The sequence below is a fragment of the Sphaeramia orbicularis genome, chromosome 19 (assembly GCF_902148855.1).
Source record: "Sphaeramia orbicularis chromosome 19, fSphaOr1.1, whole genome shotgun sequence".
Lineage (NCBI taxonomy): Eukaryota > Metazoa > Chordata > Actinopteri > Kurtiformes > Apogonidae > Sphaeramia > Sphaeramia orbicularis.
Genome location: NC_043975.1, coordinates 24137550 through 24163226, shown reverse-complemented (window position 1 = coordinate 24163226; position 25677 = coordinate 24137550). Strand labels below are relative to the sequence as shown.

The window sequence follows — 25677 nt, the reverse complement described above, 5'->3', positions numbered from 1 at the left end:
TCTATGAAACTGGTCCCTAAAAACAGGACATGGGGGGCTAAAAATTCAAACCAGATGCAGACTAATGTTATGAAACAAGTTTGGAAGCACTTTGGGTCTATTTTAAAAATAAATACTTACTGAGATAAAAGAGAAACTATTTTTCAGATAAAACACATTTTTATTTTATTTTACATTATATTTAATGCAAAAAGTCTGCACGAGACACAGTCAAAAAGACACGAAAATTACACGCTACTATTTTTTTAATATATCTCCTTATTTTCTCACAGGTACATTTTTGGAATAAACTAATTATGTAAGGCAGAGTGTTTCACAAAAATGACCGCAAAATCATTTGTGATTTATATGTGTTTAAATGGGCAGGTTCTGCCTGTAAAGCAAGTGGACACGATGGGTTACATACAAAACCTGGAATGAGACTGAGATTCTTGAAAAACCCGCATCGACACATTTAACACAGTGTCTTTATTTATAACAGTATATAAGACCATTTCAAGTCATGTTTTCCAGATCAAATGCACTGACGCCTAAGTAGCTTTTCAAGTCCCAATTTTGGTCCTAGTTTTGACCCCAATATTTTATTAAAAAATTCATTAATTTTGGGATGGCTCACAGTAAGAGCATAATTTTTTTGCATTTATCTGAGGTCACCACTAGGTACATCCTGGGAGAAAGTATGTCTACATTTCTCTTTTATTATTATAGTGAAGACACTGTCCTAACTGTTTTTCCTCTCCCTCTGTAGGTGGCTGACCTGGAGTGCAGAGTTGAGGAGCTGAAATCTGAACCTTTATAAAAGCCTTGATCCGTTATGTATCTCAGAAAGCAGAACTTCACTAGAGGAAGAAGAGGATAGTGTTATTGTACTTGCAAAGAACTGCAGGGTATTCCTTGTGTACAACCTGAGCTTGGTTTCTGGTCGCATTCTGTATATGTGTCCCTGGGCTTTATATTTCAGCCACTTAACCCTTTTAACCATGATTTTCTGTTTAGGGGAACGTAAAGAACAGTTTTATCATCACAAATAGACTTGATCTTTTTGTTGAGCTCTAGATGTACTGTTCCTTTTTCATTTTCAGAGTTCAGTATTTAATCCCTTAATTTGTGGTTTTGTGAGAAACCGAGCTGTTGCTTTTAATTGCCAAAAACCATTTCCTTTCTTTTTTTTTTGCCTAGTTTTGTGACCTTTTTTTTTTTTTGAGTTTGTACAGATGTGATACTGTGTGGTTTAACAATCAGTTGGTTTTGTATAAATTTTTAATGTGTATAACATTTAACATAATATAAACTAATGACATTGAGGGTCATTGTATATTTTATGTGATGAAAATGATGTAAATTGGAAGGACATTGCACTGAAGACGACGTCAGAAAGGAAAGCGCTTCACTGGAGTGGATGAACGAACAGGAACTGAGGTGTCTTTGATATTGTACAAACAGTAACTCATCCTTTGTAGGGGTCTTGTCACTTAATCCTGAGAACCACCTGCTGCCTACCTTATGAAAGTGTTTGTGTATTTTTTACACATTGACTCATTAATGAGTGACCAATCCTCTGGTTTGAACCCATCGCTTCTTTCAGAAAGGACCACAAAAACAAGCCTCCACAACTGCTGTGCCACAAACAAAAATGGATCTGTTTTTTTTTCCCTTGAAATGGATGTTGTCAAAGACTTGTGTAACTGATATTAGTTAGGACTACTGATATAAGAAACATTACTGGACTGGGCTGTTGAGCCGTTTACCAGCAGCAAAGTTATAGAGTTAAAAAGCTTGTGTCTCTAACCAGCAGCTGCACTTGACACCACTGTGTGTAGCACATTGAAAACACTGCCAGGTTTATACCTGTTTGACTTTACGCACAGTTTAAATGAAATTGAGTCTACTTGTGTCAACTGTCATACCAGTATGTTTGTATAGTTAAGGTTAAGACTGAAATATTTTAATTTTACTTAATATTTATAATATAGTCAAGGTGGAAATATGAGCTAACAGGACAAAAACTGACAAAAGCAATGCAAAAGCAATGTTCAATAGACAAAGTTATACTGTGTCATGTAAAAAAAGTAGATCTGGATGACTACAAAAACAAAATTATGAGTACTTAATTAAAAAAAACAGGCATGGTTATGGGTATTTTCATGATATTAAGGCTTGTACAGTGCACATGCTTTGCATTGTATGTTTTGTGGAATAAATGGTCAACATTGACGGTTGAGCTAGTTGTTTTTATTAACATGGATTGGTTTTAGACATACTGCACCACTGCTTTATTAATTACAATACTTTGGTAACTTTTTTTTTTTTTTTTTACATTTTCCCTCAAATAATTAATACTTGAATGGATAAATTGCTATGTACAAGACATTCAACGCTCTATCCCACCACTTTTAAAGAGCATCCTGGTGAAAATCAACCATTTAGTGCAGGGGTCAGCAACCCTGGTCCTCAAGAGCTACTATCCTGCATGATTTTTTTCGTTTTTTTTTTTTTTTTTTACAATCTTTATTTATTTCTTATTTTTATCAGTATAATACAATCCAATCTCCTAAGGTTGAGGAGCAAGAAAAGAAACAAGTGAAATGAACAGCCTGTGTTTGGGTCACAATATGTTTAGGTCCTTGAATGTTAGACATTTTCCCCAGTTTTTTATAAAGAGATTGTCTTTCAGCTTCCGTTTATATGTAAGATGTTCCATGACAAGTATATCATCTATGATTGAAAGCCATTGTTTGTAAGACAGAGCATCAGTCTTAAGCCAGTTCTTGGATATCCTGCATGTTTTAGGTGTATCTCTCTTCCAATACACCTGATACAAATGATAAGCCTATCATCAAGCTCTGCAGAAGCCTGATAACAACCATCAGGTGTGCTGGAAGAGGGAAACATCCAACACATGCAGGATAGTAGATCTCAAGGACCAAGGTTGATGACCCCTGACATAGTGCAATGTGGTAAACATTGATAACATGTTACATTTGGGACTGATCCCATCCAATTTTAGGTGCTGATGCTAATTTTCTCATTGGACTAATGTCACTGATCCACATTCGGATCCAGATTCCAGTTTGATATAAACAAAACAATAGTCCACATTTTTTTTTAATCTAAAATTCTGTCACATAAAAGGTGAGGATTGCATTGGGCCTTGAACTGTCATAAATCCTGTATTAGTGTGTAACAGAGCTGATAATAGTTGGCTAATTCAGTTTTAAGGATAATTTAAAGATATTCTCGAAAAAGAGAGGAGCAACTTGTAATGTCTGTACACAGCCACCGTTAATTTTTTTTTGTCTTAACCAACTACTGTACTTAGTATTATTGTTATAATTAAATGATAACATTTTTGAGCGCGTCCTTTGTACTATAACAGGGGAGAAGCATTGACACCCATATGAATCTCACAGTGGTAACAGTATTTGGCTGTGTTAAGACAAAGAAAAAGACATACACATAATGGTAAATGGGGAAATGCCACTTGTAAAGAAACAATGTCAGTGCACACTATTTCACTGCTAAGACAGCCTTTATTTACCTCCAGTTTCTGAATAAAGATCCCTGTGCACAATGTGTTACACTGAAGATCTCCTGTGTCACAGAAACAGTCGTCAGAATGAAAGCAAAGCAATGAAAATATTGTAAATATAACTTAACATAAATAGGATAATCTTCTTTGTTTTTTGTTTTAAGCAGCTAGGGTACTGTTTAGTAGCTGACCCCATCCACAGTTGTACATGGCTTTGCTTATGGGGCTTCACTGACCACCATTTACTGGAGGTTTATACACTGACACTTCATACAACCTCTCTCCAAAAAACTGAACTATTCCTTAAACATCTGCTCCATTATGATGTGAAAGAAAATTCAGATGGAATCGGATCAGAACTGAAAAAAGTGGATCAGTGCATCTCTGCAACAGCTACAGCATCCTCAAAGTCTTCACATTTCTGATTACAAATGCATCTTCTGATGGTGTCTCCTGAGATGATAGTTTCGGGAAAAGCTCTTTCCACACTGGGTGCATTTGAACATTTTCTGTCCCAGATGCAGCATTTGATGAGCTTTAAGGCTCTGCGGACGGCTAAAGCTTTTACAACACTCGGGGCAGCTGTACGGCCTGACGCCTGTGTGCTTCCTCTCGTGCCGCTTCAGGTCTCCTGACTGCCGAAAGCTCTCGCCGCAGTGGGTGCACAGGTATGGCTTCTCGCCGGTGTGGGTTCGGAGGTGCACGTTGAGCTGACCGGTGTATGAGAAGCTTTTGCTGCAGTGAGGGCAGCTGAACGGCTTCTCCCCTGTGTGAATACGCTGATGCTGCTTTAGACCGTAGTGGTTAGAGAAGCCCTTTCCACAGTCGGTGCACAAGTACAGTATCTTTACCTGCTGGAAGCATGTGTGAGTTTTTAAAGCTTTAGCGCTTGCATAGCTCTTCCCACAGTGGGAACATAAGTACTGTTTTCCTCCCTCTTCTTCTTCCTGTTGGTATGCGAGGCTGTCTGACTCACAGTGTGACACGTACTCAAGAGGGTGGTGCCTCCTGACATGTTTAATAAGATAGTTTTTCATCGTGAAGGAAAACTGACAGAATGAGCATGAGAAAAGCTCCGATGCACAATGATACCTCTCACAGGTTTTAGATTTCTGATGCTGCTTCAGGTTTCCAGATGTAGAGAACACCCTGCCACAGCGGTCACAGGTGTGGCAGGGACTTAGTGTTGCCATGGTGTTGCCATGGATTGTTTGCTCGTGTCTTCTCAGGAAACCAGATTTATTAAAGGTTGCACCACATTGACCACACTTGTGCTGTTTTAAAGCACAGTTGTGTGTTTTCAGATCCCCGGGGCTTGAATATGTCCGTTTGCACCGACTACAGCTGTACCATTTGTATTTTGTTGACTTTCTATTCCTGACATGAGGCACCTCTGGTTCCGTGCAGTCCCTCTCAGTGAGACCAGTGCTGGTTAATGATTTTTTACTAATGACTCTCCTTCGTTTTGGAGCTATGAGCTTGGTTATGGCAGAAATTTTAGATCGTGCTCCAAGACGTTGCGGCCTGTCACTTGCAGGCTTTAGGGAAGATTCAGGTGTTTCAGGTTCTGGAGGTTGGAGACTCGAGTCTGGACCGTGGCTTTGACTATCATCATTTGAATCCTCTTGATTTTCCACAGGGATCTCCACTGAGTGACACTCTCTTAAATGCTCTTGAAGACCATCCACAGAGGGAAAATTCAGCGAACACTCTGCACAACAAAAGGGAGAAATGGTAGAATCATCTGCATCCTGTGTTTTCCCTACTGTATTTTTGCTTTGATTTTTGTGACGTTGCAAATGCCTGGACAGATCATTGTACTGACCAAAGCACTTCTGGCACAATGTGCAGACATAGGGACGTAGCTTACTATGCACGGTCATTTTATGTTTTTTAAGGTATGTTTTAGTAGCAAAGCCCTTTCCACAGTCGGAACAACTGTGAGATTGCTCTTCCAACCCCTGAGATGTTTCTACTTCATGGGCAGAAGTATTCTCAGTTTCGTTCACACCCAAAGTTTCTTTCAGATTCTGGCTTAAACTAACGTCCTTTGCCTCAGTCAAGTCGTTCATTATTGATGGATCGCCAGAGTCAGAATTAAGAGAAGAGTTCTCCTTTTCACTGAGGATTTTGTCCTGATTAGGTGCTGTATCTGTGTCTGTAATCAAATTCTGCTTTTTGTGAACTAGCTGGTGTCTGATTAAGCCAGAGGCCTGGCTAAAGCTACGCCTGCAGTGTGGGCAGCAATAGGGACGCTTGTTTGAGTGAACACAGAGCTTGTGCCTCCGGAGGTGAGGCATTTGTTTGAAGGTCTTCCCACAGTCAGAGCATGTTTTGGAATCAACAGGATCCACAGAAAACACCACCACTGATGCACCAGCATTTGGAGAAGGATTTTCAGGTTCATTTGCTTCAGCTTGCTTTGTCAAAGTGCCCCCTGTTGGCTGCACATGGAAGTATTCTGTATGTCGCTGTAGGTATGTCTCAGTGGTAAAGGACAGCTGACAGTGAGGGCACAAGAAGATCTGTGTGGATGCAGTTGCGTTGCTTTCTATAATTGAGACAAAATGTAAAAACAAACAAACAAACAAACAAACAAAAAAAAACATGTTACATAGTTAAATAACCAAATATATAAATCATATTCTCATATCTACAACTAAGAAATTAATTATTAAATGGTCTTGTTCATACATTATAGACATACCTCTTGTATTCAACTTCATAATCCAGATCTGACTCCAAGCTTCACTAAACTGGGCCAAAAGTTTGCTGCTGGGCCAAACCATTAGTTCATCTCCCGGGTGAATGATGCGACAGCAATGAAAAAGGATGCTGCCTTTGTACTGTACCGCCAGCAAATTGGTTTCATCTTTATTACGAGCGCAGTTCACATACCTTTGTGAAAGAAAGTTAAATAAGAAAAAAAGAGGATAGTAGTGAATGTAAATGACGAGGATATAGCCAGTTCAGAAGGCTACCCTGATGTTATTCTTTTATGGAGACAAGTGATCATGACATGCCCTATAAAAACATATTCAGTAATGCCATTCATACAGTAAATAAGAATCACTGTCTTTTACTTTGAAAATGTCATGTTTACATACTGTACCTCATCCAGTTTGAGTGTGTGTCTCTGGCAGCATCGATATACTCATACTCATCTTGTCCTTTGAAAATCTGCAGAATATCAGAGCATCTTCATCACAACGACATATGACATTTTGCCAAAATCAGTGAGAAGCACAGGATGATACAGGTTCACTTTAACACATCCAGACTCACCTCCCAGGAGAAGTCACTTGCCAAGGCATTTTCCCTTATGTTCATTTCACCCTCATATGGTCCAAAATGCATTCCAGGAGATACAGTTGGTCCATGATTTATGACCCCTATACCGGCAGTGGGAATACTAGATCTGCCTATCGTGAGCCCAAAAGGTAGTGTGAGGAGAGCCCTCTGAGGAACACCAATGGCAGTAGGAAAGTCAAGAACAAATGATGGCCCACTGATGTTAGAAGGATCGGTCTGGTTTTGGAAGAGAGTCAGACACTCCTCACAACCTAAAACAGAGAAAAGAGAAGAAAATACCTGAGCTTCACAAATTCCATTTAAAATAAGCATTATGAGTTACACAGTTAGAACTAAAACAACACATATAAGTTGTGCGATGTGATATATCATCATGTATCAGTTGTTCTTGTGGGAAAGTCTGTTCCTTACAGAAAACATCATCAGCATCTGAGTTTTCTCCCTGCACCACAGCACCCAATAACTTCTGGATAGGTGCTTCTGCAGGCTCCAAAACAGGTATCACTGGGAGGGCAAAAAAAAAAAAAAAAAAAGCTGCATGTGAAGAACAACTGGGTGCATCATATAACAATCACGTCTTACTCTTCTAGAGATTAAACTATGGTGATACCTGCATTAGTATCAGTGGAAAGGCATTCCTCTGTTATAACCACCTCCTCGGTTGTCTCAATCCACTCCACACTGTTGTTTCTGTCCGACATGAGTGAGACCCTGTGAAGTGATGATGGAAGGAAACGTTCAACTACCTTTATTACAGGTCTTCACACACATTCTGTAATCAGTGCTACTACATCACATCACACTGCTAACGCTGGCATGCTAACCTAGCTTGTTTCCTAGCTAAGCTAACTTACGCGACATTTTATGCAATTAACTTAAAGAAAATATAAGTCAGATAAAATTCAGCGCAAAACGAGTCACTTCATTGCTCTGTCAAACAATAAGCCAACTCTACAACCAGAAGTAATGCATCAGGTTAAACTTTAGCTATCCTAAGTGATGCTGAGTTAGTTAGCATTAGCAAACTAAAGAACAGCATTGCAGTGCCAGGCAGTTACTTCCTACGTTTGTTAGATACAATAATGCAAACATTAGAACTGACCCAAAATGCAACAGCTATATTCAGTCAACGTCTACACGATCGTTTCAAGATGGTATTAATGTTAGCTAACATAAGATGCTGCACTGGAAACAAGAAACATCTCAATCCCCGGAAATACAACTCGTCCTTTTCAGCATAATGGTCAACATTTCCTTTCTTCGCAAATAAAAATTTCCCTCATGCTACACAATACACTCTCCGTTTAACGTTTACGGTATTTGTATCACTGTATACTCTGGAAATGTAATGTAGAAATATGAATATTAAAGTGAACATTTCTTACAAAACAATTTATTCATAACAATTGAAAACCTTGTTGATGGTATATTATATTTCAAAAGTACAGGGTCGATTCGCTGGAGCGGCGCCGCTGGTGTAGTGGTATCATGCAAGATTCCCATTCTTGCGACCCGGGTTCGATTCCCGGGCGGCGCACGCTTTTTTGTACTGTTGGTTACTTTTTATCGAATGAATATTTTATTTATGGGTGCCTTTTAAGATACCCTACAACCCATCACACTGGTTTACAAGTAAAATGCCAGAACACCAGCACAATCGTACCATTAAACTGAGATTACAGTCAGAGTTCTGAGAAAAAAGTCAGAATTCTGAGATTAAAGTCAGAATTCTGAGAAAAAAAGGCAGAATTCTGAGAAAAAAGTCTGAATTCTGACTTTTTTTCCTCACAATTCTGACTTTAATCTCAGAATTCTGATTTTTTTCCCCTCAGAACTCTGACTGTAATCTCAGAATTCTGACTTTCTTCTCAGAATAATAAAAAAAATGTTTGACCTTTTTTTTTCTTTCTTTTTTTTCCCCAGTGGCCCAAATTCTCTTCCATCCTTCTCTCATATGCTTTCTCCTCATCATCTGTATTACTGCCACTGGCAGTATTAGTTTTCACTCCACTTCCACACTTCTCCCTGGCATAACTGTATGACCTACACATGGTCCTGACTCTGCAGAATGCTGTGATACACTTGATAATATATCCCTAACAGCGCTAAAACTGACCAGCAACCAATGAGTAATGTAGGTTGTTTTGTTTTATATATGGATCATTATATGGAATATAATAATACTGTATTATCATAAAAAGTGTGAAGAATAATACATTTGCGACTGGATTTTATTCTTTTCTGCTAAAAATAAATCAAAACTAAAGCAAAGAAATAAATATTGATCAGAACCTTGTAAAGAAAAATTCAATTATGGTGAAAGGCTCATAATTTTTATACATAAAAAAAGAGGGCTTTCCTCCCCCTACCTAGTGCTGAATCTATGTGCAATTCTTGAGTAATTTCTGAATAATTAAAAAAAAAAAAAGATTAAACTACAACTGTACATGCTCTGTGTCAAACATGATTTAAGGTACAAGATTATATCTAAAAGGTATATTGCATTCCCTGAATCTATTATTGTGTTGAGATTTACGCAGATTAATGGGAAACGGTGCGTCTCCATGGGACCTGGTCAGGTGACCCACCATGTTGCCAACCTGTTGCCTGGTAACGACTAACAAGTGACGACCCAGTACATCTGCTAGTAAATGTAGCTATATTTTAGCATCGAAATGAGATCCGTCAAATTTAGCAGGAGCGTCTCCGCATCCGCAGAGCATCCAGGTGCGGAGGGATGTGCCGGCATGTGCGGTATGTGTCCGTCTTGTGCGTTTGCGCCAAAACCACCGGGTTCTTCTCAGTATTTATGGAGGATCTCGGATGGATTTCAGAGGCGGTTTCTAGTGGACTTGCTTTTACGATGCAGAAGCGTCCGAGTACTAGAAAGCGTCCAGCGGACACTGAACGTAACATCATGGACACTGTTTACCTACGCCAGGTCAAGGAGTCCGGCCTGTCCTCAGCAGCAGAGTCCCAGAGATCCGGATGGAAAACCTCATGGGGTCAACGTCCATGGGATCTGGGACTGGTTCAGTAACTGTCCTGATTGGATGAAATCTCGGTATCTCTGCAGCCTTTTCTTACTTTGTGACTCGGAGCTTTTACGGATGCTCGGAAATTTAACAAGTGTGCTACTGGTCCAACAGAAAAGAGGATTTCTGCAGTTTAATGGTACGATTGTGCTGGTGTTCTGGTTATCTCAACTAACTTTCTCTTACTGTTATTGTGAATGAGCTTCACTGTAATTCTTACTAATACAGATAGAGGTCAGTATTGGACAATATACAGTGGTACAGTTTTATTCATCAAATTTCTTTGGCTGAGTAACTCACATATGTACTTTCTCTGAATACTTAGTAGTTAGGACAGTTATTTTTATCAGTATGATCTCTCTTGTTTTCCGTCTGTAATCATTTTTTAAAATTAATTTTCAGACAGCATTATCCTATCAGCATTATATATCATGTATATAATTTCTGTACAGTTGTGCTCATAAGTTTACATACCCGAGCAGAATTTGGGATTCTTTGGTCATTTTTCAGAGACTATGAATGATAATATGAAAACTTTTCTTTTACTTGTGTCTGATGGTTGGGTGAAACCATTTATTATCAAACAAATGTGTTTGCTCTTTTTAAATCATACTGACAACAGAAACTATCCAAATGACCCTGATCAAAAGTTGACATCCCCTAGTTCTTAATCCTCTGTATCGGCCCCTTTAACATCAGCTTGAAGTCTTTTGTGGTAGTTGTGGATGAGGCTCTTTATTTTCTCAGATGGTAAAGCTGCTCATTCTTCTTGGCAAAACACCTTCAGTTCTGTTAAGATTTTGCTTAATTTTTATGCATGAACTGCATGCTTGAGACCTCCCCAAAGTGGCTCAGTGATATTGAGGACAGGAGACTGAGATAGACACTCCTTCACCTTCACTTTTTTTGATGTAGCCAATCACAGGTGGACTTGACTTTGTATTTTGGGTCATTGTCATGTTGGAACATCCAAGACCATCTCATGCACATTCTGTCAGGGTATGTAAACGTATGAGCACAACTGTACATGTAAAAAAAAAGACCTAGTCATATTTGGGAGCAAAGACAGAAATATAGACACATAAACATAAAATAAAGTTAATGGGAAATAATAAGTATTTTCCCCCTCCTTTCTTTCAGAATCTCTTTTCCCTGTCGGAGATTAACACTGAACAGTTAAAGAGTGTAACATGAACCAAGGGTTTACATGGGTCTATATGCACACTACCCTTATCGGGTAAAATCAGCTCTTGATGGTGTTACAAAATCAACCCAGTTTTTCCAAGAATTGGTGAATTTGACTGATTCAAGTCTAACAAAGAAAGTCAGCTTCTCCATCCTATATATATAGACATCACCTATAACCTCTACCCAATCCTCCATTTTTGGTACATCCTTTTTTTTTTTTTTTTTTTTAACCAGTGAATGACAATATTCTGAATAGATATTTATCCCATGAATTTCTTATTCCCTTGTTCTCTTTTCCCAAATATATGAATTCAAATATGAATGGAAGTTGGACTTTGAAAATTTTCTGCATGCTTTTCTTCAAAGCCTGCCAATAAGGCGCAATATAAGGGCAATCCCAAAATATACAAAAATGATTGGCTTTATTTTCACCACATAGTCTCCAGCATCTTGTGTCCTAATCTCTTCTTTTTTGATGAATACGCTTTTCAGTAGAAACTTGCGATGCCAACGATGAGGAAAACTCAGAGGACCCTGCTCTAATGGTGGTACTTGGGTCGTCAAAGTCTGTCTCTGGTGTGAGTGGATACAGAGACTTCATAGGGTGCCTACCTGTGGATCTGGCCAAGAGGATCTTAGGTAAATCTGCAACATTACTGAAATGCTGATTAAGTGTTTTGCTGCTGCAAACTTCAGTGATATTATTTTTTACTCACTGCATGATTTGTAACACAATGATTAAAGAGTTCAAGGTGATACGTTGGTATCTGCCAAGGGTAGAGATACTAAGGGGATGGAGTAAAATCTATCACATTACAAGTATCTGCTCTAATCAGTCCCTCCAGGAATTCATGATGTTGCGATCGCAACTATTAACGCAAATTCAACCAATCACTGTGAATTCTGCGCGGCGCTGCAATTTCATCCAATCACTGCAAATTTTCCGCAAATTTGACTAATCACCTTAGCCCCCTTTCGCCCACCCCTGTCTACGTGACATGTACATCATCACGTTCACTTCCTTGTTGACGGTTGAGAAGATGAAGAAATGTGCAATTCAAAACACTCATATTTACTGACAAATATCACTGCCAAAGTTCATGCAAGTCAGTTTCCAGATGTGTTACACAAAAGCAGAAGTATACTGTTCTGCACTGCCTGCAATATTGTGGTGGAACACGAATGAAAGTGGCCGCTCCACAGACACTTTTCAACCGCAAAACATGCAAAGAGAACAGCTGAAACTGGAAGAGGAAAGACCAGACAAGTCCCAATGACAGAGGCTGTTGGATCCAGAACAATAGAAGGAGCTGAAAGGGTCAAGGTTAGCACAGATATACTCGAAAACAAAATAGAGGAGAAGAAGAAAGAACCTGTGGAGGTATGCTTTCCTTTCTGTGGATTATGCATGTATGTGTGTGTGTGTGTGTGCGAGGGAGTGTGAGCACAAGTCTGTGTGTGGAGTTAAAAAACGAGCTTACAAACGAAAATAGTCATTAAACTTGGTGTTAATATTAATGTTTACTCTTATGTGTTAGATAGAAAGCAACCCAAGTTTGGCTGACCTGTGTGCCTGTCTGTCTGTGTGTGTATGTGTGTGCATGTAACCCATCTAACCCTAACCCTAAATATAATAATGTCCTGCATGTATTTGGATGAAAGTGATGTTGTTCTACATTGCATTTGTATATTTAAGTTATTTATTGCAAAAAATGTTTGCTATAACTGTGTAACAGCACAACAGGAAAGAGAAAAACTAAGGGTATGGCTCTCAGGTTGTGTGACCCTATGCTCTCATTGGCTGGCGTTCTGTGACGCTGCACTCTCATTGGCTAACGTTCTGTGACGCTCTGCTCTGATTGGCTGGCGTTCTGTGACGCTACGCTTTTATTGGCTGGCGTTCCGTGATGCTATGCTCTCATTGGCTGACGTTCTGTGACACTGCGCTCTCATTGGCCGGCGTTCAGAGACGCTGTGCTCTCAATGGCTGACGTTCCGGGACGCTCCGCTCTGATTGGCTGGCGTTCCGTGACGATGCACTCTCATTGGATGGCGTTCCGTGACGCTGCGCTCTCATTGGCTGACGTTCCGTGACACTGTGCTCTCATTGGCTGATGTTCTGTGACGCTGTGTTCTCATTGGCTGGCGTTTTGTGACGCTGTGCTCTGATTGGTTGATGTTCTGTGACACTGCGCTCTCATGTGCTGGTATTCTGTGATGCTGTGCTCTCATTGGCTGACATTCCGTGAGGCTATGCTCTGACTGGTAGACGTTCTGTGACGCTGCGCTCTCATTGGCTGACGTTCTGTGATGCTGCGCTCTGATTGGTTGATGTTCCGTGACGCTGCGCTCTCATTGGCTGGCATTCTGTGACGCTGCGCTCTCATTGGCGGGTGTTCTGTGACGCTGCGCTCTGATTGGCTGGCGTTCTGTGACGCTACGCTCCCACTGGCTGGCATTCTGTGACGCTGTGCTCTCATTAGCTGATGCTCTGTGACGCTCCGCTCTGATTGGCTGACGTTCTGTGACACTCCACTCTCATTGGCTGGTGTTCCGTGACGCTGCGCTCACATTGGCTGACGTTCCGTGACGCTGCGCTCCCATTGGCTCACGTTCCATGACACTACACTCTCATTGGCTGACGTTCTGTGACGCTCCATTCTGATTGGCTGGCATTCTGTGACGTTCCGCTGTGATTGGTTGATGTTCCTTGACGCTGCGCTCTCATTGGCTGATGTTCCATGACGCTGTGCTCTCATTGGCTGACGTTTCGTGATTCTGCACTCTCATTTGCTGTTGTTCTGTGACGCTGCGCTCTCATTGGCTGATATTCTGTGACGCTGCACACTGATTGGTTGACGTTCTGTGACGCTGCGCTCTCATTGGCTGATGTTCTGTGATACTGTGCTCTCGTTGGCTGGCATTCTGTGACGCTGTGCTCTCATTGGCTCACGTTCTGTGACACTACGCTCTCATTGGCTGACGTTCTGTGACGCTCCACTCTGATTGGCTGGCGTTCTATGACGTTCCGCTCTGATTGGTTGATGTTCCTTGATGCTGTGCTCTCATTGGCTGATGTTCTGTGACGCTGTGCTTTCATTGGCTGACGTTTTGTGATTCTGCACTCTCATTTGCTATTGTTCTGTGATGCTGCGCTCTCATTGGCTGGCGTTCTGTGACGCTGCGCTCTCATTGGCTGACGTTCTGTGATGCTGCGCTCTCATTGGCTGGCGTTCTATGACGCTGCGCTCTCATTGGCTGACGTTCTGTGACACTGCGCTCTCATTGGCTGGTGTTCTGTGATGCTGCACTCTCATTGGCTGACATTCCGTGACGCTGCACTCTCATTGGCTGACATTCTGTTACGCTGCGCTCTCATTGGCTGATGTTCTGTGACGCTCTGCTCTCATTGGCTGATGTTCTGTGACACTGCGCTCTCATTGGCTGGTGTTCTGTGACGCTGTGCTCTTATTGGCTTACGTTCCATGACGCTGCGGTCTCATTGGCTGGCATTCCGTAACGCTCCGCCCTTATTGGCTGGCGTTCTGTGACGCTAAGCTCTCATTGGCTGGCGTTCCGTGACGCTGCGCTCTCATTGGCTGACGTTCCGTGATGCTGCGCTCTCATTGGCTGATGTTCTATGACGCTACGCTCTGATTGGCTGGCGTTCTGTGACGCAACGCTTTTATTGGCTGGCGTTCTGTGATGCTGTGCTCTCATTGGCTGGTGTTCTGTGATGTTGCGCTCTCATTGGCTAATGCTCTTTGATGCTGCGCTCTCATTTTCTGTTGTTCTGTGACGCTCCACTCTGATTGGCTGACGTTACGTGACGCTCCGCTCTAATTGGCTGGTTTTCCATGACGCTTCGCTCTGATTGGCTGGCATTCCGTGATGCTACACTCTCATTGGCTGACGTTCTGTGATGCTCCAGTCTCACTGGCTGACGTTCTGTGACGTTGTGCTCTGATTGGTTGATGTTCTGTAATGCTGCGCTCTCATTGGCTTGCATTCTGTGACGCTGCGCTCTCATTCGCTGACGTTCTGTGACGCTGCGCTCTCATTCGCTGACGTTCTGTGACGCTGTGTTCTCATTGACTAACGTTTTTGTGACGCTCCACTCTCATTGGCTGGCGCTCTTTGACGCTGTGCTCTCATTGGCTGACGTTCTGTGACACTCCACTCTGATTGGCTGGCGTTCTATGATGCTACGCTCTCATTGGCTGGTGTTCTGTGACGCTACGCTCTCATTGGCTGCTCAAAACAGACAAATGAATGAATGAAAAAAGCCTGTTTTGTTTAAAATCACTGCTTCCTGGTGCTTTTTAAGGCTAAAAACTCAAAAAAGACTGTTCTAGGTAATTTGCAAATGCCCATGTTCCTGTGACTTTAATAAAAGAAGCCTCAAATCATCGCAACTTTCACTGCAATTTTTTGGAAAAGCTGCCGCAAAATCAGGCATTTCAGGCCTCAACAATCAAAAAGAAATCCCGCGAAATCCTGGAGGGACTGTCTAATAATGCAACAATGATTTTTAATTGTTATTTATGTAGTACTTTTATACTTTTATAAACAAGTGCATTGACAGTCAAAGCAGACAGGACACTCAGAACTGATCAGTGCAACATCATCACCAATTAACCAAGCAAAAATGAACAGAATGTAGATGGAAAAAAATGTGGAAAAACTCTCACAAAAAGGTAAATAATACAAGATAATATAGAATTACAGTAGAAATAATTAACATAGACAATAATTAAAATGTAGAAGTCACTAAGTTCAATACCTAAGTCCAATAAAAGTGGGATAAAAGGTGGAAAAGAAACATCACATCATAACTATAGTGAAAGTAGTAACCCACTGTAGCAATAAAAACAATTGAGATATTAGAACAACAAATCCCTGCCAAGTTGCAGCAGAAAGAAAGAAATCAATTTACTTTTATCCACCACTGATCTGTATTGCACTTTGTTGTAAATGTATGACAATGTCTTGAAATAAAATGTCTTACTTGCCCTACATTTTCTATATCTAAATATGATGTATGTATGTGCTTTTAAGGCCTTTTAGATGAGCATAGTTTGAGATGCTGCTTAAAGGTTTGTCAGTACTGGCAGCTCCTCGCAAAGGAAACCATGGAGGAAATCAAATTCAGAAGAATCTTTGATCAGAAAGTTAATATGATGATCAAGGTAGGACCATGTAACTTATTTGACTGAAAATATAGCTTTTTTAATAGTTTTTTTTTATGGGTCCGATCAAGTGGTAACACGTGGACACATTTCATGTTCAACAGTCTCTGTCATGCAAGCAGAGTAACTTATATGCATGTATTATACATATTTGAATAGCTATTTATAAGCACTTTAACATTATGTATGACAAAATTTGGGGAGATAAAATTTTTAGGTGAAAAATGTTAAATTACTGCTGGGCAACATCTGGACTTGAAACGGACATCAATTTTTTAAGCTTTACGCAAACATTCAAAACATGCAGTTCTTGACAGAAATTGATATCAAGTAGGACAAAATATTTTAGATATTATATTCAGCTATGCTGAAAATGAATTTTGGAGTAAAATATTGAGAAGTCTCTGTTTTATTGACATGAGAATGTGGTAACATGTGGACAGGTTGCCATAGTAACACGTGGATGACTCTTTACCATTGTATGCATCACCCAAAATGTATCAAAAGATCTTTATTTTCTGAAAGTTTCACTCAAAGATCTGAATTATAAGTAACTTCAAAATTAAAAATCGGTATTTTTATGTGGTAACATGTGGACAGGGCCTTTTAAGCAACTCACAAATGTTCAAACTCATAAATATCAATAATATTTACAAAATAAAGAAAATCTAATACTTGAAACTTGACAATCATCTATATAATCAACAGGCTGAATGAATTTTCAAATTTTTTTAGATATAATTTTTCCTGTCAAATTCGAGCTGTGGCTATGGTGTAAAAAGTACAATCAATAAAATGGGTTGTAACTTTCTTTCTACAAGTGGTATTTTAAAAAGGATAACAGTTCCATAAAATAGAGATCTTTAGCTAAAAAATGAGCCCACTTGATATATGATGTGTGCAAATTTACTTTTTCATGTTGATGTTCACTTTCACTTGATCGGACCCTTATGTATACTGCATGAATTTACAGCTGTTTTGATGAATGAACAGTGCACTGGGTAACGCTTCTGTCTTTTCTAACAGAACAAAGATGTTAACATTGTCAGTCCGACTTATGCCAACATCGTTGAAGTCCTCGTACCTATCGAGGATGCAGACGTGTCGTGGAACAGAGAGGACATTCATTCTTCCACCCACAAGGTTAAAACATGACTGCCCTAATTTAATACAGCTTACATTTGCACAGCGTACTTTTGTTTTTGCAACATAATTTCATTTTTGGTATTTTAGGCCAAATCTTTTAAAACTGCCTGTGCTGACGTCAAAACCAAAGCAGTGAAAATGGAGGAGAGAAATGTTTACTGTGGTGCGTATTTTACCACAGTGCTGCTGAATAAGTAAGTGTTTTGATTTTCTTTAACAGGCTGGTAAATTGATGAATTTATGTGTTTTAAGTAGCTTATAAATTTGTTTATATAGGAGATTAAAAAACACTTTAATGATAGGATCTAATAGTGGAATTAAACACATATTTACAGTCTCCACTTGATGTGGTGGGGTGTTTGCTTTGGACAGAGAGGACCCTTATCGTGTGGTGGACTATGGAGGCAAATCGTTTATGTCTGTGGGCTCCAAGGACAAGGCGGTGCACCTACTTTATGTGGCATCAGAAACAAAAAATATTGCCGTGTTGAAGGGTCATGTCGGCAGCATTCGAGCAGTTCTGATCTGTGAGGACAGAGATCTGGTAATAAGCGCCGGCTGTGATGCAATTATAAGGTGAGGAGGAGGACTGTTTCAGAACAATGATGTTTTTAAGAACCTCAGATAAGCCATAGAGATGATGAGTACTGATGAAGAATAATGACTAATCTTTTGTTGTGTGTTAAATGGACCCATAAAGACCCAAACAGCCAAAAGCATCTACTGAGCTAAACTGTTGATCCACTAATCCTATCAATACATGTAAATAACGGGTGTAAAATGCAGTTTGTAATCTTTTCATGGTCATCAGATATGACCCATTTGGATGTTACCGTGGAAACGCCGTCATCTTCTACAACACTGATTCACCAGTAAGATCCATGGAGTTGGATCAATAACAGTGAATGGAGATGCATGTTTTTATACTCAGTTAATATCTTTGCTGAAAAAGTCACTTTTTCTTCAATTTTCTCTGTTTTTGATATAATAACCCTCAACTTCAGTCTGAATTTTAATAAACATATATAGGAAAATACCTGATGTACACTTAAAAACACAAAATGCAGACAGTAAAATGTAATAATTAGTAATAAATCACTCAAGAAAGGTTAAATAGAGAGAACAATACTTTTGAGAATTGACACAAAAGTAGCACTGGGTTAATACAGTCTTTTGTCTGAAATATCTGTCGAATCTATCCTATTGTTGATTGATTTTTTTAGGACAGATACCAAATATTAGTCATGGAGACGGATTGATTTGGGGAATCAGTAAATATTTGCATCAAAGTGAAAATCTTGATATCGAAAATTAAATGACACTAACTCTAACATTAAAATTCCCATCAAATTTTCACAATTCTCAATAATTTATCGGTTATAAGCCCTGGTCAGGATAGGCTCTAGGTCCAGACTCAGGTGGTGATTACTCACTCTTACCTTTATTGCACAGCTTTGCTCACTCAGCCGCTCCATTCTACAGTCACAGAAAAAAATTATCATACCATCAAAAGTCATCAAAAACAATGGTTATGCCATCAAATACTAACTCCTGTGTGTATCATGTGACTAAAACAGACTGAAAAGAAAACATGGAATGCCTAAAAGCACTGTTTTTGACAGTACAATGCCATAGCTATTGATGTAAGAACTGAAGTGATTTTGGTTATCATCAAGAAAACGTGGAAAATGGGTGGATATCAGCTCTGAAATTAAACTCTTATGAGCTATTTTTATTGTTATCATTATATTTGTCCAAACAAATGTACCTTTAGTTGTACCAGGCATTAAAATTAACAAGAAATTGAAGAAAACAAAGGTGGTCTAAAATTTTTTTACGTGACTATATATTCCTCTGTTGTGTTTCAGATTAATTTGATGCTGTTTTGACAGCATTATCCATTTCTTACACAGACAACCTGAATCCCTGTAACATCTTCTGTCTTTTAACATGGTGGTCTTGTATGCATGGTCTCATTAAACCTGCAGATGTTGGAATTTAAGGACAGACAAGTGTGTGATGGCGCTGTATGGTCACTCTGGTGTGGTGTACTGCCTGGACGTCCATGATGATAGACTTGTCTCAGGGGCTAAAGACTGTACTGTGAAAGGTAAGCAGACAATAAGGACAGGGTTCCTGCAGGTCCTGGACAGATCTGGGTCAGAAAAACCCCAAACAGCCATAACAAGCCAACGCATTATTCTGTATTCACACCACAAGCTCAGCCTCAGCACAGTGAGATATGAAATAATCCTTAAATTACCTCCACCAGTGGTTCATAAACCTTTTACAGTGGAGTACTCCCTGAAATGTATATTTTTTATCCAAGTATCCCAAACTCTCGCTTCAGCATTTTTGAATGAAAAATGAGAAAAAAAGGTGCCAAAGGTGTATGTTATATTTTCAAAATTTTGTAAACAAACAACCTATATTAACTTTAATATATTCAAAATAAGTACATTTTATGTGCAAAATATAAACTGAAAAGTGCCATCTTTCATTGATAAGAAAAATAATTGAATAAATGAACATTTTATCAACAAAAAAGAATTACTTGATTACACTAACTGATCTTGAATAATATTAAATAGAATTGTTCTTAAAATGTTACCAAAGCTTAGGGGGGGCCTCTAAGTTTTTAAAAAATATAGAAATGAAATTAGGTCAGGAGTGTCAATTTTATTATTTGAACGTATTTATTGTGTTTTATATTTCAGCATTAATTTTAATTATTTATTTTGTATTCAGTACATGATGACTCATTCAATGTATTTTTCCAGAAAAATTTCAAGTACTCCCTGGGCTTCTTCCAAGTACCCCTGGGGGTACACGTACCCCCATTTGAGAAAGACTGATCTGCACAATTCTTCTTAAAAAGTGTTAAATTGAGTTTGTTAAAACCTGCAGAAACCCTCATCAAAGTGTCAGGACTTTGGTGTGAACCTTTTCTGATATACAAAAAGAAGAAAACTAAACTTGATTAAACTTTAACCCTACCAGTGTGGAGTCTACTAACAGGGAAACGATGTGAGGATTATAATTTCAAGCACCACAGCTCTGTCAGGTGTGTGAAGATCAACACAACAAAAGTCTACAGCAGCTGCGATAGAGGCTTCATCAAAATTTGGGACATGGAGAACGCCTCGCTGCTCAGGGTGAGAGTGTTTGGATATGAATCCTATTTTTCCATCACTCATAAATAGAGAAGAATCAGTTCTTTGCATGATGAAAATGTATTTTCCTGAAGGTGATTGATGCCCACCGGAGCTCAGTCAAGTGCCTTTTCTTTAATGAATGGTACCTTCTGTCTGGGGACTCCAACGGGCAGGTCATGGCGTGGAGCATCAACTGTGACACCAAAGAGAATCTTATTACATTCAACCACCCAAAGTAAGTGAATGAAGCCCTCTGTGATTACTTTACCATCATTTTCTTACTCAAATATTTTTAAGCAGGAAGCTTATATTTATACTGTTACAATGCAGTACAATGTACCCACTCAGAACATGGAGTGCATTAATACTAATCAGATACTTATACACATTTCCATATTTTTCATATATTACCATTTTAACTTGACTTCTTTATAATGTTTATATTTTTATACTTTAAGTCTATTTTGTTTGTATCTATACTTTTATCTGCCGTGACAGGGATTTCTGTCATTGCATAATCATGTGCAATGACAATCTCTCTCTCTCTCTCTCTCTCTCTCTCTCTCTCTCTCTCTCTCTCTCTCTCTCTCTTCGCAGGGAGGTGAAATCTCTGACTCTTACTTACCTTCGTGTTGTCACCGGCTGTGCAGATGGAAAGATTCGCATATTTAATTTTCTGACAGGAGACTGTCTCAGGGAAATCACAGCAGAGACAGAAGCAGGTCGTATATTATCACTGCATTTTCACGAAAATAGGTGAGCCTGAAAAAGAAGACAGATTGTTGAGTACCATGTAATTTTAAGACTCTTTATTCTGATAATTGTGGTGTTTACAGGGTTTTTGTGGGTCCTTAAAAAGCCTAAAATATAACAATCTGACTCTTAGCACTCTAGTGGTGTGCTATTTCTTTTTGAATACTGTAATTACGTGTTTCCTGTAAAAACAGGAGTCTAGGAAGAACCATCTCTCTCCTAAAAACCCTGGTCTGCTCTGATAAGTCTATTTATCTGTGGAGACACAACTCATAAGTAGTTTGTAGGTCCAGTTCAGTGCAAGATGAGGTTTTTAAGATTTTCCAGGAAATTAGGAAAAAAAACAACAACAATAAGACTAATAAGATAAGTGGTCATAGCCAGGATTTTAATCAAAAATTTTGAAAGGTCTTAAAATGTGATTAGATTTAGTTTGTTTGTTTGTTTGTTTATTTCAAATAAAAAAATTAAAACCAAACCACAAAAAGATTTATATAAAAAGAAAGGAAAACATTCAAAAAGGAGCAGGATGAAGTTTATTTCTATTGTTGCATTAATCTCAAAATTTAGAAAAATATATAAAAAACAAAACAGAAAAAAGCTCCTCTAATAAAAACCACCTACTTCTAATAGTTACGCTGTTTCTGTTGCTACTAAGCCTAATTTCAATGCAATATGATTGGTTGTTGAAGCTTGAAAATAACAAATTATCATCCAGCTATGAATTGGACTGGGGCAGACATTCAGAATTTTGTGCATAAAGGGATCAGAGTTCCACTGAAAGTCAGAAAAACATAACTTTGCTGTTAAAAGCCACTAGTAAACACGATAAGAACATCACCACAGTCTGGACCTAGAGCTACACACTCTTCACTAACAACCAGGTCTGAAAAGTCTACATTTAATTTGTACATCCCTGCAGAAACCCTGTGTTTGGATGTAGACTAGACTTTTCTATCCACCCATGCATGTGACATCTTCTTCTCTTTGTTTCCCTACTTTTGTTTAGTATTTTAGTGAACAGTTCATCTAGTGTGAAGCTCTACCAGTTTGGTAAAGTGTACTGGGATTACATGGAGTCAACAGACACCAGACTAAAAGGTATAGTACCTGAGCTGGATTGGATTTCTGAGGATTTTGCAGACGTGAACAGAAAGTTAATTTCCGCCTCTGTCCCAGCAGATCACACAACACAAGTGGCTTTACCCTCTGACAAAATGCACGACTGTAACGATGGAAAATCAGACAGATCTGATCTACTTTACCAGACCCACCTCCCATCTGCCTCTACTAAATGTCAAGGTAAAGTCTTACAGAGGCACACTGCATACTTGACAGAAAAAGAAAAAAAAAGTAGACGTTATATTGTAATTAAGATTCATTTATGATTAAATTGCCTCAGAATCAGGATCTCACAATTATAAGAAAGGTGAAGTCTATAGTTATAAATCACTGTCCAGTACAGTCAGATCCATAAGTGTTTGGATAGTAACACAGTGAATGTGAAATAAAGAAATCAAGATGTAGTCAAATTTTCTAATTCAAGGGATTTATTGAATTAACCATGTAGGAATTAGAACCATTTTAAACATCCATTTTCTGAGGCTCAAAAGTAATCGGACAACTGACTGACAAGCAACTTCATGTGTAGATTCTTTGCACAATTAAGCAGATAAAGGGTCTGGACTCCACACAACCAAAGCTCAACGTTCACATGTCAATCTCATCTGAATTTCCTCATTTCACAGATTTCCACCGTGGTGGTGTACAGGGGCAACATTATATGGACCTGACTGTATCATGGAATATATTGCCAGATTTTACTATAAAAACATTGATATTAGAGGTTCTGAGAAGATGATAGCAAATTTAACATGAGTAACTATATTTTAGTCTAGATTTGGAGTCACATGACATGAAAGGTATTGAAAAAAGAAGCAAAATAAAAGAAGCCAAAAAATCCACTAAAAAACATGTTAATTGTCTAAAGTGCTGTGTTATACAAGACAAATAAAACACACCTTTTCAGTAGATTGTTAATATGATGATGATTGATGCCCACATTTATCCAGATATCAATCACAAGATCAGGATCGTATGTATTTTTTCTTTAGCCATATGATCATCCATAAAGCTGATCATTATGTGCACACCACTCCACTGTTTCTCAAATCCAGTGTTATGAAATTCAGTGACTTGTTTCATTATAATACTATGCAAATAATGTTCTGGAATGTTCTGGAAGTGACCTTAGACTCTATTCAAAAGACTCTGTTCAAAAGTTCTTTGCGATACAGAAAGCAGGGATGATTTCTGACGTGTTTGTATGTTTACTGTACAAAAAGCCATTGAATGTATGAAAAGAAGAGGTATTTCTGTTATTGGGGTTAAATAATGGATTGACATAAATATAAATTTAAAGATGTTCAATTCATTAATGGTTTTCAATACATTGGTTTGGAAAGGTATTTTTGAAGGATTCAAGCAGGAATGATTTGTGCTGTTTGGATTGGTGCAGTGTTGTATAGTGTTGGCGTTGTCACCACTCAGATTGACTGCAACAAAGTCAGGAAGTTGGTTTGTCATTGGGCCTAATCTTGTAATGAACAAGTGCAAACAACGGTCCACACTCAACGTGTTGATGTGAGCAACAGTGTAATATTCAAAATTCTGACTGCCTTTGGTCGGTATTATCATTTACTTGTACTTTTTCTTTCATTACTTGAGTACATTTAATTGTGGATTACTTGATATACTTAAGTACAGTAAATACTAGATACTTAAAGACTTTAACTTGAGTAGAATTTCAGTTGGTGACTACATCTACCAAAGTAATGCTTTGGTAGGGTACCTGTACTTCTACTCAAGTGTGACTTTCCAGTACTTTATACACCACTGCTGGTTTAGATTAGAATAAAAGTGTATATAAGCATTTAGCTTCTGCCTAAGCCTATTCAGTCTCAACATAATTTACAGTCAGTTGACTTGAAATCAACCTCATTGTTTGTATTTTCTGTATTATGGATGATGACTGAATAAATACAAAAAATATAAAAAAAAATACATATTAAAAAAACATTGAATGTAATGCTCTTCTCTACTAAGTCAATAGAAAAATGCAGATTCATAATTTATTCATTTTTTAATTGTATATGAAATGTTTGCAGCTGCAGAGCGCTACGAGATGGTGAAAAGGTCACTGCTGCTGAGCGAGAGGGCAACATCTGAACGAATTAAGAAGAGGGGCCCACATCATCCACTGACACGTGACTCCATCGTCCTGAGAGTCAACGCCATCCAAAAGGCTCAGTGCACAGATGAAGTCAGCATCAACATGGAGCTCAACGCCAGGCTGAGGGATTCCTGGGGCCCTCACACTCCTCAGGTTCAGTCCAACATCCAGGGTTTAGAACTGAAGTGTCCACGGCGGCACGCACATGACGATCACGCCAAAAGGGCCAAGACTTCTTCGGCGGGCTTGAAGAGAGCTGTCGGTCTAAGACGAGCTGTTTCCACTGCCCCGGATAGAATGATGAGACACTCTTTAATGTCTGAAGAATCCAAGCCTCACACTGTTGACTCACAGAGGAAAGTTACAAGTGCCTTCACCAGAAGTGCCAAAGCAGAGCCACATGCTCCTGAACACATCATGGTGAGATCACTACCTAATCTGGAGTGTTGCGTGAAAACTACCGCTGGCTTACCAAAGATCAGCCCCGTGGATCCGTTCAAAGAGCGCACAGAATTTAGGCTGTTCACCGCAACCCAGCAGGAGGACTACGTCAGAACCATGAGGGAACACATGCAGAACTGGGAGAAGAAGCCGTCCAAGAGGGAAAAAGACAAGAAGATACTGTGAAGACGCTGAATGTCATGTGTGCACCATTTCTATTACATTTTACATAGAAGTCTGACCCAGGAATGTCTGCAAATGCAAACTATAAAGAGCCACAAGGGGTCAGTATTGTACCACCTAGTTCATCCTATGGTTACGATAGGTCTAGTTATCATTTAACCTCATGAAACCCAGGAAAGTACAAGTTTGAGCTTTTTTCATGAAAACAGTCTTAAGTGAAAGTAGCATAACAATTTTTTCAGATACATTTTTGAATTAATGTCCTTTGTAGTGGACAGCTTCTTCTTCTTCTTCTTTTTTTTTTTTTTTTTTATGAATACATCAATCTGTAGAACTCTTGTCTCCAAAAGTGGACAAAAAACTCATAGGTGAGTCTCAGGAGGTTAAAGTGGGATATATCATAAATCCTTTCAATGAGGGTTTTTCATTAATTGAAAGAATGTTGAATTCTTTTTATGTCACATGAGGGGAGAGAAGATGTAACCTGAGCGTTCTCTTTTTTTTAGAGTATCTT

The 25677-nt window shown here is 39.0% G+C and overlaps 3 protein-coding genes and 1 non-coding gene across 7 annotated transcripts in view; 3 read left to right on the top strand and 1 right to left on the bottom strand.

The window, feature by feature from the left end:
* Positions 1-2214, top strand: part of LOC115439603 (neurabin-2-like) — a 34939-nt gene extending 32725 nt beyond the window's left edge. For all 4 annotated transcript variants that reach the window (XM_030163443.1, XM_030163446.1, XM_030163445.1 and 1 more), the window contains one exon: positions 749-2214. In XM_030163443.1, coding sequence (XP_030019303.1) covers positions 749-799 — 51 coding nt within the window. In that variant the 3' untranslated portion in view covers positions 800-2214. The remainder of the gene's footprint in view (positions 1-748) is intronic.
* A 1460-nt stretch (positions 2215-3674) lies between these two features.
* Positions 3675-8059, bottom strand: prdm9 (PR domain containing 9). Its single transcript, XM_030163442.1, has 7 exons — positions 7944-8059; positions 7452-7552; positions 7253-7345; positions 6815-7092; positions 6642-6709; positions 6237-6427; positions 3675-6080 (listed from the first exon to the last, which is right to left on the bottom strand). The coding sequence occupies exons 2-7, from the start codon at positions 7540-7542 to the stop codon at positions 3955-3957; spliced, it is 2847 nt and encodes a 948-aa protein (XP_030019302.1). The 5' UTR covers positions 7543-7552; positions 7944-8059; the 3' UTR covers positions 3675-3954.
* Positions 8060-8307: 248 nt separating this feature from the next.
* Positions 8308-8378, top strand: trnag-ccc (transfer RNA glycine (anticodon CCC)). The gene has a single exon. It is a non-coding gene; the product is annotated as a tRNA-Gly (tRNA).
* Positions 8379-9486: 1108 nt separating this feature from the next.
* fbxw10 (F-box and WD repeat domain containing 10) lies at positions 9487-25367 on the top strand. The gene is made up of 13 exons (XM_030163235.1): positions 9487-10015; positions 11557-11703; positions 16123-16253; positions 17280-17396; positions 17487-17593; positions 17772-17975; positions 19388-19509; positions 20400-20554; positions 20647-20789; positions 21152-21310; positions 22317-22408; positions 22490-22609; positions 24475-25367. The coding sequence occupies exons 1-13, from the start codon at positions 9517-9519 to the stop codon at positions 25164-25166; spliced, it is 2688 nt and encodes an 895-aa protein (XP_030019095.1). The 5' UTR covers positions 9487-9516; the 3' UTR covers positions 25167-25367.
* The last annotated feature ends 310 nt before the right edge of the window (positions 25368-25677 follow it).

Excerpts from the sequence above, each read along its gene's own strand:
- prdm9 (XM_030163442.1), bottom strand. The coding sequence starts at position 7,542 with ATGTCGGACAGAAACAACAGTGTGGAGTGGATTGAGACAACCGAGGAG. Across the intron at positions 7,346-7,451 it reads TTCCACTGATACTAATGCAG|TGATACCTGTTTTGGAGCCT; the intron begins GTATCACCATAG and ends TTGCCCTCCCAG. Across the intron at positions 7,093-7,252 it reads AGATGCTGATGATGTTTTCT|GTTGTGAGGAGTGTCTGACT; the intron begins GTAAGGAACAGA and ends TCTCTGTTTTAG.
- fbxw10 (XM_030163235.1), top strand. The coding sequence starts at position 9,517 with ATGAGATCCGTCAAATTTAGCAGGAGCGTCTCCGCATCCGCAGAGCAT. Across the intron at positions 11,704-16,122 it reads TCTGGCCAAGAGGATCTTAG|GCCTTTTAGATGAGCATAGT; the intron begins GTAAATCTGCAA and ends TGTGCTTTTAAG. Across the intron at positions 22,409-22,489 it reads AACAGACACCAGACTAAAAG|ATCACACAACACAAGTGGCT; the intron begins GTATAGTACCTG and ends CTGTCCCAGCAG.